Source organism: Salarias fasciatus, chromosome 18 (assembly GCF_902148845.1).
Source record: "Salarias fasciatus chromosome 18, fSalaFa1.1, whole genome shotgun sequence".
NCBI classification, from domain to species: domain Eukaryota; kingdom Metazoa; phylum Chordata; class Actinopteri; order Blenniiformes; family Blenniidae; genus Salarias; species Salarias fasciatus.
In genome coordinates, this window is record NC_043762.1 from 14,569,189 (window position 1) to 14,579,856 (window position 10,668).

At 41.9% G+C, this 10,668-nt stretch overlaps 2 protein-coding genes across 2 annotated transcripts; both read left to right on the plus strand.

Annotated features, from left to right (window-relative positions):
- Window positions 1-1,160: 1,160 nt before the first annotated feature.
- Window positions 1,161-4,831, plus strand: agxtb (alanine--glyoxylate and serine--pyruvate aminotransferase b). Its single transcript, XM_030115275.1, has 11 exons — window positions 1,161-1,442; window positions 1,632-1,824; window positions 2,771-2,835; window positions 2,926-3,026; window positions 3,116-3,186; window positions 3,271-3,355; window positions 3,436-3,534; window positions 3,672-3,741; window positions 3,982-4,077; window positions 4,176-4,304; window positions 4,558-4,831. The coding sequence occupies exons 1-11, from the start codon at window positions 1,161-1,163 to the stop codon at window positions 4,663-4,665; spliced, it is 1,299 nt and encodes a 432-aa protein (XP_029971135.1). The 3' UTR covers window positions 4,666-4,831.
- A 2,692-nt stretch (window positions 4,832-7,523) lies between these two features.
- thap4 (THAP domain containing 4) lies at window positions 7,524-10,389 on the plus strand. Its single transcript, XM_030114926.1, has 5 exons — window positions 7,524-7,660; window positions 8,522-8,675; window positions 9,018-9,127; window positions 9,282-9,385; window positions 9,549-10,389. The coding sequence occupies exons 1-5, from the start codon at window positions 7,636-7,638 to the stop codon at window positions 9,663-9,665; spliced, it is 510 nt and encodes a 169-aa protein (XP_029970786.1). The 5' UTR covers window positions 7,524-7,635; the 3' UTR covers window positions 9,666-10,389.
- Window positions 10,390-10,668: the final 279 nt, after the last annotated feature.

The window sequence follows — 10,668 nt, forward strand, 5'->3', positions numbered from 1 at the left end:
CATCAGTTCTGAGTGTTTGTAAAGTCCTGCTTATCTTTGCATTCCCACAACTGTTTATACTGAGTGAAATAAATGCAATTAAAAAAACACAGTGAACCTAAAACAACATGAAATTCGAATTATTGCTGCTTCATTCCAGACAGAAGATCTTGTTTAATGACGTGTTTGATGAATAAAACATATCAGATAGACTGTGTTTGTGTGTGCGTGTCCTAGCGGATTTGCCTGTGTGTGTTTGTTTGTGTGGTTAATGTGTGGTTGTATATTTGCCTGCCCCACTTCATCCACTGAGCCAGCAGATTGGCTCTCTGAGAGGAGACTCCTCTTTGCCAGCTGAATGCTGAAGGGACAGACAAAATCAATAAAGCACGAACAAACTAACCCCAACCGGCTCAAAGCTGCCAAGAGCGCGGCCTCGCTTTTCCACACAGGTCAACAGTCAAGTGCTGTGAGTACGAATCCGGAGATGGATTACTAAAATCACTCTATGCAAACAAACAAACAAAGAGTGAGAGGAGTGCATGGCACACATGGACAGACGCCTATTATGAATATAAAACTTGAGAGAAAATTTTACAATTTTTTAATGTTTTTAACATGATGACACTTTTTCAATATTTTATTTACCTTGATTTCCACAACAAGCCAAGGATTTACACCTCCTTGTTGAGGCACGATGATGAGAAATGTTTCTTCTGAGTGTGATTCATGGACTTATTCTTTACAGTGCTAAAACTTGACAAATGCACCATGTGGTTTACAGCTTTCTCCAATGTGCTGTCAGTTTTCTCTATGAAATCACATGGGCTTCACATCATGTCTTTCTCTCAGAGCCCTTCACCCCTTCCTTTATTGATAGGCTTTGAGAAGCTTTCAGATGACACACAGAAGTTTAAAAGAGAAAAAAAAAACTTCTATTCATCCAAAGCAATGTTTCGAGGGGTTGACAGAAATGATGAAGAGTATCCACTCACCTCCTATGCAAATGAGCTGTTTGACATGACACTGTACTCCAAACACCTTGTTACCAATCCCTACGTCTTGTGGCGCACACCGCCCCGTGGCCAGCAGGTCAAAGACCCGTTTCTTTTAAATCTTCACCCAAACTCACGCCGAGGCTCACTCCGTGCAGGTTTCCCCGGAGCAGCACAGCAGCCGTGATGCAGCGGGCTTTGTTCAGCCGGAGCGCGCTGCTCGCTCAGCAGGCGGCGGCGGCGGCGGCGGCTCTCGACGGTCCGCTGGCCGCCAGAGGTGCGCCCATGCTGCAGCGTCTGGACCGCTCCATGTCCTCCGTCACCGTCCCTCCGCCGTCCTGCTTGCTCAGACCGCTGGAAGCGCCTCTCCGCTACCTGTTCGGACCGGGACCCTCGAACGTTCCTCCGCGCGTCTTAGCAGCTCAGGGCAGACCTATTATTGGCCACCTGCACCCAGAAATGTATGAGGTAAATGCTTTGCTCAAAGTGAATTCCAAAGTGTGCTTATATGTTTTTAAATCAATTGCATAGTTGATGAATATAAACTTCTTCGACCCAAAGGCTGTGCGTAATTACGCACAGGAGAGAGTGAAGCTGCACACAGCTTGTGTCTTATTGTTGGGAAAATCTGTTTTACGTTTTTATTCCATGTCCTAGATTATGAACGACATCAAGAAAGGGGTCCAGTACATCTTCCAGACAGAAAACAACATGACCATAGTCATGAGTGGCTCCGGGCACGCGGCTATGGAGTGCGCGGTGTTCAACACGGTGGAGCCCGGAGAGAGCGTGCTCGTAGCCATCAACGGCATCTGGGGAGAGCGCGTGGCAGAAATTGCAGAGAGAATGGGTAAGAGTTTAGATGCAGGGTCTGCAAAGAGGGTGTAAAAAGTACAACACACGGCTTCAGCTTCAAAACCAAAAAAAAAAACTTTTAGTGTGTGACAGAGAAAAGGTGTGAATCAAAGGGAAAGTCTGGCTCTGCAATTAAAAAAAAGGAAATTACAAACATCAAGGCTTTTTGACTCAAATTAAAGTTTGAAATGAGCCACAAACTAGGTCGGAACAGTATGTTTGTCACCTTAAACAGTCCAAGACTGAGATCTGCCTTGAACCAGCCAGATGTTGAAAAACTGTTAATGTTTAGCACGGCTATTGTATCCATGTATTCTTACTGGATACTGGATTAACAAGCCACATCTGGAAAAACATAAAACACATGGTTTAGTCACTACATCTGTTTTAAGGGATACTTTTCTGACATAAAATGCCATCCTAATAATGAACATCTCATTTCTTTCATCCTACTTTAAAAGGTTCTTGTCTTGTCTTATTGAACTGATGTTGAATTTTAACAGATTTCTTCCCCTTTTAAAATTGTAAAGCACTCTAAGCTTCATTTTATGTATGATAGGTGCTATTTGAACATAATTATATTTAACTATTATCTGTTTGGGTCCATGTTAAATTTGGGAATAAGGTTGAAAACGTCTAAACTAACAAACAAACTAAAAAGTTTACACTTTTTTGTAATTTTGAAAATTGTGGCCTTGAATTAAAGAAGGTGTCAGCTCTTGTGGATGTTTCATGTTTTATGATGATTGATATGATTTATAATTTAAAATATAATGGATCAAACATAAATAGTCACAAATCTGAAATCAAGACTTTAATGTTTTCAATTTTACGTGATTATGTGGACAGGCACATTTTTGAGATACACTTGTAGTAATTTATCCATTTATTGTTTTTTCTCTCTCTCTCTCGCTCGCTCTCTTTTTTTTTAATGTTCATAGGGGCCAATGTCCACAGGATGGTAAAAGCCCCTGGAGGCTTTTTCACCAATAAAGAAATTGAACAGGTAACCATCAAGTTTCCAAAGATGCCCAAAACTGTGAAGCATTTACCAGAACACGGGGAATCTTTAACTCCTCCATGCTTCTCTTTGTAGGCCGTAGAAAAACACAAGCCGGTCCTGTTTTTCCTCACACATGGAGAATCTTCTGCTGGTCTCTGTCACCCAATGGATGGCGTTGGAGACATCTGCAGAAAGTGAGCGCCCGATCCTATACATGTCTCAAATCATGCCTGAAAGAAATGTATCAAAAAATATATATTCTATGTCCAATTTCTCCCTGCAGACATAACTGCCTCCTTCTGGTTGACACAGTTGCTTCTCTTGGAGCAGCACCAATTTTTATGGACAAACAAAGTGAGGCAATGATGAAAGATTAACATCTTCATTTCACCCCCAGTGACTGTGAATGATTTATTCCGCCTCTTGTTGTGTTCCCAGATATCGACATCCTGTACACTGGCTCCCAGAAGGCTCTGAATGCACCTCCTGGCACGGCACCCATCTCCTTTAACGACAGAGCATGGTGAGAACAGACTCGGAGCTGTGTTTCCACGTTTCCACAGACACATTCTGAAGCGGCGAAATGTTCGTTCTCGCACGCAGCCAAAAGATGTTTAACAGGAAGACAAAGCCAGTGTCCTACCTCTTCGATATGACACATCTGTCCAACTACTGGGGCTGCGATGGTCAACCAGCCAGAATGTAAGCTCAGGAAATTGTAGTTCATGTTTGTGATTCTCAGACAAATGTGTTAATCATCAAATACTACAAGTGATCTGAAAATATATACAAAGCAGTGTGCAATTTTTCTGATTTACTGATGTGTGCTCTTCTTTTAGATATCACCACACAGGTCCAGTGTCTGGATTCTTTGCTCTGAGAGAAAGTCTGGCAATTCTTTCTGAGAGGGTAACAAGAAATACTGTAACTCCTCTGTCATTAGGCATGATTGAAAATTCAAATTTGGTTGACTTTATTTGTTTAGAATGCTTTCAAACTGACTATCCTCACAGTAGATAAGCTATGTTTTTTATGTATATAATTACAGTGACTTCACTCCTTGAAATCATCAATTGTGCAGGATGAGGAAAGATATCTCATGAAGAGAATCTGTTGGCCTGAGCTTGGTGAATGTTTGTCTCCCTCTAGGGGCTGGAGGCGTCCTGGAAGAAACACAAAGAGGTGGCGGCCTATCTGTACAGAGGCCTGGAAGACCTGGGCCTCAAGCTCTTCATCCCTGAAAGGGTGGGGCGGGCACACAGCACGGATGATTTTACATATGCAGAAGCAAAGTATTTGCGCTGCTTGGTTCTGACTCCGGTCTTTTTCTATTTGTCCCTCAGGATTTGAGGCTTCCCTCCGTCACCACCATTGCAATTCCTGAGGGTTATGAGTGGAGGGAGCTGCTGGCCTACATGATGAAACACCACCAGATGGAGATGACAGGGGGACTGGGTCCTTCCATTGGCATGGTCAGTCAATACAGAGATTCATTTGTCTTAAATCAACACTCGAAAAACAATAACAGGTCATAGTTTACATTAACTTGAAAAAAAAAAAGGAAGGTGACATTGTTGTGACCTGAGCTGACTCTCATGGGGCAGACCGGTTATAATAAGAGCTGTCTCGTCGGTTTGGTGTTCAGTTCTCTGAATCATCCTGCTGACTCACTGCAGGCACTGTTCTAATGCACTGCGCTTTATTTTCCACCTCTCTCTTAATTAGGTGATCAGGATTGGATTGATGGGATACAACTGTGAGAAGACTAATGCTGACATGGCACTGCACGCCCTGGCAGACGCTCTGAAGAACTGCAAAAAGAGCAGGGCTTAAGAGCCCTCATCCCCCACCCACTGACTGTGTACTCGCTCATTAGGGAATAAAAGAAGGAACATTTATTGTCTCCACCTGCGGGACAGTCGGAACAATACACACATTTCAGATCATACCGTTTCTGTACCTTTTGACTGCAGAGATTTTAGAAAACATACACTAAGTGCCTTTCTTCCAAAAAAAAAAAAGGTTATATATGGTTATGATGAGTGCACTGAAGATTTCATTAAAGTGTGCTTTATTTTATCAAGTATGTCTCCTGCATCTGAGTTAAGGACATTGATTCATTTAACATGTACTTCAGGTGAATGTATTTTAAACTCTTACCCAGAAAACAACCCTTATTACTGAAAGTGACTGACTTGATGAAATGCAACCCTACTTCTAGAAAGCCTGGGACATTGCAGAAAATGTAAAATGATCTGCACTGAGCCAAGGGGGATATTCATTCTTTCATCTCCTTTGTGTTTTATTGTGAAGTTATCTTTATTTTGTAGTCAAGCATTCCAGTATTCGAAATACTGAATGAAAAGTTCAGAATTCCTTCATTTGGGCTCGAAAGGGTGAGGTGACCCCGCAGTGCATGCTGGGGTTCGCGGGCTGCTGGAAAGTTTGCACATCAGTCCTGGTTTAAGCCTCCGTGACACGTTAGAGGTCAAAACAGGCCTCAGCCTCTCAACGCCTCACACCACCCTGAAGGGACCTTACAAGGACAGTTCAACTGATCTCTCTCATCGACTGATTAATATCACCCAAGAGAGCAATGAGTCTCCACATAGCTTTCTCTTCAGGGCGATCAAGCTGCAGGAGAGACTTCTAGCATCTTCCAAAGAACCAGGCACAGCGATGAACTGATCCAAAAGAGGTTTCTGTGAGCCGTTGGTAGCAGTTTAATCAGTGACAATGTATCAGTTAAAAAGCTGTCTGGATGATCCGTCCATCGCCTGTTTGTGACACAGTTCCCTCCATTCAGCCTCTCTCTGCTGCATTTGGTTCTGAACCTGTGTCAGCTTTGACTCAGAGTCCAGCATCCTGTCATTCAGTGCCATAGCTTTACAGAAAGTCAATGTTTTAGTCTTGCTTCTCTTAAAGAAGGATGCTCATTGTGCTTTCAATCTCCTCCTTAAAGACTGCAAGCTTTTGTGCAGCCATCCTGTTCTCTTGGTCAAGATGTCATGACTGTTTTTGTAGAGAGCTTCCATTCCTGCAATCCACTGCTGCTCTCTGCTTTGCCTTTGATCACACCAGTGGTGACTTTCAGCCGTCACCTCCTCATCCTTTTTGCTGGAGCATGGCCGGAAAATCTCTCAGCTGCTGGTCTTTTTCCTGAAGCAGGCTTTTTTTTCCTCCTCAGAGCTGATCAAGCGCTGTTCCAGCTCCATGTTCTTGAAATACAGTTCTATGTTTATTTGCTTGTTGTAGTTAAAAATTAATATCTTTATTAGATGAACACTAAAGTCTGCAGCACCAAATGTGAAAAACAGATAAAATAACTTAATGGTGTCAGACTATTACGACCTCACGGGCAAAGTCAGAGCACACGCTGGACAATCGATTCAATATAGGGTGAAAACAAAGATAAATTACATTAAAAAATACACACGCCATCACAGGGAATTTAAGAGTTGTAAATTAACTGTTGACTCATACTATTGGGCTGTGCAAGTCAGCCAGAGCACACACAAAACATGTAGGCCTAGTTAAATAAATAAATAAATAAATAAAGTCGGGATAGCAAAGTTGAGCAGCATGCTCATCAATGTACATCTGTACATCATTGGGAACTGCAGAGACCAACCATTAAGTCTTTAAAGTAAAATGTTTTCTTACTGGATGCTGGACGGAAGTTCTGAGCAGGCTTCCAAGTCTCCTCTCCTCTGACTCTTTCCTGTGGGTGGCAGGTCGAGTGCAGGCAGGTTTCACCACTAGGCGGTGCTGTGGACATGGTTGGAGATTGCTGATGCTTTCATGGTGAGGAGAGTGAGGTTGTTTTGACTGAGTTGTAGATTTCGTTTACGCCAATATATTGTTGACACATAAAATCCAGACTCCACTACAGTTTTGAGAAAAACTGCAAAATTCTCGGAGTGATCTATTCCTGCTCTCAGCTCACTATGGGAAAAGTCAAGGTGGACCCTACAGAGGTCACCAGTCCATCTCACTCTATCACACCTGTGAAATGACTGCACTCAAGAGAAAACATAAGCTCAGATCGAATACTCAGACCTGGAGAGAGGAACTCATACAGACCTGGGACTGGGAAGAGGGAGGAATACATCTGAGCTCTAATCAACTAGGAACTTGGAAACTGGGAAGTTTCAGTGAGCTCCCAGAGGCTTAAGTGACATTTCTCAATACAACTGCATCTATACTTCAACACATCACTCCATAGGTGCAAAATGTACCTCTTTCAAGGTGAAAACTGTTGGATACTATCATTTGAGTTACTCAGCAAACTCTCACAAGCAAAAATATGCTTGTTGACTAATTTTGGTGATGGTGTAATTCATCTGAAAAAAAAAATTGTCAACCATTATTGTTGCCTTTTGTCCTTAAAGTAAAAGTCTTGATTTTTTTTAAACTACCAGCAGTATGAATTTGCAAATTTTCCTTCAGCAGCTTCTTCAGTTTAGCTGTTTTTCAGCTCCAGCACTCACAGTTGCGTTTCCTTCAGATTGCATCATGAAGAAGAAGAAGCATAAACTATATAATACATTATTAATATAATATGCTGTGATATAATATATTATTATCGTGAAGTCTATGGGAAGAAAATAATCGCTTTATGAAGCTAGAGGCCTTGCTCACCTCACTTCAACAAACTACATTACCCATGATTCCTTGCGACGCGTGTGTGTCCCTACGTCACGCCGCATGAAGACCTTCGCATTTCGATTTAATGATTTTATTCCTGCGCTTCTGCGCGTTTGCTTTATCTTTACAGTCCTGTAGGCGCAGTTAGCTTCACTGATGGCGTGTCCCGTCAGCCACTCGGGTAGGTTAAACGCTCATATTGATTCTGACTCCAGATCCAGTGATCGTGACGTAAATAGATCAGCGATCAGCGTGAATGTCGCGAGGATGACTGAGAGCAGCTGATTTACGACATCAACACTTTCTGTGAAGACCCGAAAGCTTCTTTAGCTCAGTCACCTTGAAGTTAAATAAATGCACTTTGTTACCGAGTGCTTGCTGAACATCTGTGTTACATGTGTCAAAGGAGGAGAATTATTTAATCTTTGATTTCTGTACATTTCCGCAAACACAACACATTCACTCTTCAGGTTTTTTTCTCCTCATTTGTGCCACCAGCTGTACAATCCTCCTCCTGCAACTCAGCCTTGACATTTTGAGGTCAGCTGAGGTCTTCGGTGTTGCCTCAGTGCCATCTTCTGGAGTCAGTGAACAACAGTCCTGTTCCTGCTTCTCTTCCTGCTTTCTGTTCCTGTCTGCTCAGACACGCCAGATCCAAAATCATGAACAGTTATTTATTTATTTATTTATTTATTTATTTATTTATTTATTAAAAGCTTGACTATGATCCATCAGTTTACAATTGGCGTGACAGGCAGGGATCTGCAGGATTGGGAAACTTCAATAGGCATTTCAGGATGCATTTATATTAAAAAAAAAAAATAGAATGTAAAATCTATGCATCCTGAAAGTGTGCACCTGCAAGTGGACCCCCCAGTTTGATTCTTGGTTTGGGACCTTTCTGTGTGGTTTTTGCATGTTCCCTGGATCCTAATTTTGCAATTGTCAATAGATGCTTTGGCTGTTGCAGACAGGCAGCCTGTCCTCTGACATTATTTCAGATGGGTTTGTTTTTAACCAATGCTCCTGTGTGTTTCATCAGTGGACCTGAACCCCGCTGTCCTGCCTCTGGATTGGCTCCTGGGTACCTGGGAGAGTGATGAACCCGGAGAGGGCTGCTTTCCCACTATTAAACCTTTCCACTATACCGAGACGCTGAACTTCAGCCACGTTGGACAACCAGTCATCAACTTCATGTGAGCTATTGCTAAAAAAATGTGGAAAGAATCCTCCAAACTGAAATTTCCTTATTTTTTTGTGTAGACTTTAATTGTCATCAGAATGTGCAGAAAACTGATGGTGAATTTTTTGTTGTTGAATCAGAAGTTTTGGAGGAATAAAAACATCTGAAACATTCAAGGCAGGAGCTGGCCAGAGCTTTCAATATATTTTTTCCCCCATTTGTTCATAGAGTCCTCTCAAACTCAGCAGATAGTTTTGAGTCCTGCTCCTGAATTTAACTCTGGTGCAGAAGAAAGCCAGCAGAGCTCATTCATTCGTAGCTCAGTCCTCACCGGTGCCAATGTGGTGTTTGACAGGTTCAATGCGTTTCATGCGGAGTCCAAAAAGCCTCTGCACAGAGAGAGCGGCTTCATCCGGATGCAGCCGGGCACCAACAGAGTGGCATTCATCATCGCACAGAACTCAGGTATGTATCTCATAATGATAAACAAAAGTAAAATTAATAACACGATGAAACATAAACTTTTCAAGTGTATTTTTAATTTTTAACCCACTGTACATGAATTAATACGTTAGCCTCCGTATTTTTATATTTCTGATTGGACTCTGTGTCTGCGCAGGTCTGGTGGAGATTGAGGAGGGGGAGCTGACGGGGCAGCAGCTCAACCTGCAGACCCACGCGATTGCTCGAGTCTCTTTCGCGAAGGAGCCTCACGTGCAGCAGGTACCGGCATCGCTGGCGCAATCTTAACATTTAAAATAGTTCCACGTGTGAGTCTCTGTCAGCAGAAGAAAAAACAGGCATGAAGGCTCCTCTCTGAAGCTCTTTGTCCTCAGAAAATAACTTCTGCTCCCGGTGACCTCGCTTGCTCTTTTCTGTCCCTCAGATTTGTCGAGTGTTTCGGCTCCGGCCAGATGGGAAGCTGGAGCAGACAGTTTCCATGGCGACCGGCGACCAGCCACTGATGCAGCACTTGCACATCACCTATCATCGGTCACCCTGACCCTGCAAGCAGCCAGCGCTTCTCATGCACAGTTACGCACCTGTTTGGAAAGACTGAGAACAGTCAGTGATCATGAGCAGATGTGCAGCTATGCTGGAGTCTGAAAGAGGGAAATCGGTTACAGTGCTGCACACTTGGTGTAAATCTTGCATTACATAACCTTACTGAGCAATAATAGAGCAATGGCCAGACATCTAATCAAGGAATGAATTATAAATCTAACGGTATTTTATTTCCTGGTAGTCTAAACTGTAAAATCCATTACAGAGTATTAATGGAAAACATGCTGTCCTTTCATATTTTGCACTATTTTAGGATTGTAAGCTAACACAGCTGCTTGTCCCGGAGTCAGCACACTCTAATTTCGAGCATGGGGTCCGCAGAGGTTAGTTATGTGATGCTGTTATTAGTAAAAGGTTGTGTTCAGGGAAGAAAATATGACCATTTAAGGTCGCTGTTTCCTTTGTGTGCTCCAAGATGTCCAAGTTTGGCTCCTGTCTTCGAGGAGAGATGTTAAAGGGTGTGTTCTTGGTACGTGTGTATGTACAGTGGATTTATTAAAAGAAACGGCTCACTTTGCTTATATAACTTCTGTGCATGGAACAGGGCTTGTCTACATAATGTTTCTGTTCACTTCTTTGTCTTTATTAGAAATATGCTGAAACCATATTTTCAGAAATATTCTTTGATTAAAATGTGTAAATTTAGCCACCACTATGTTCTTCTTTTGTCCTTAATATTTTCAGATCAGGAATTTCATCCGGATTTAGTTTTAAAAAGTCATTCACCTTGCATTCATTCAAGCTCTTGATTTTTTTTTTTTTATAAGCTCTTGATTGTTAAAGTAAAACATCTTTAAACATATATATATGTTATATATATATATATATATATATATATATATATATATATATATATATATATATATATATATATATATGTTATAACTTATATATATCCATTTGAATATATCTACAGTTATGATTTAAGTATTTAATTCATT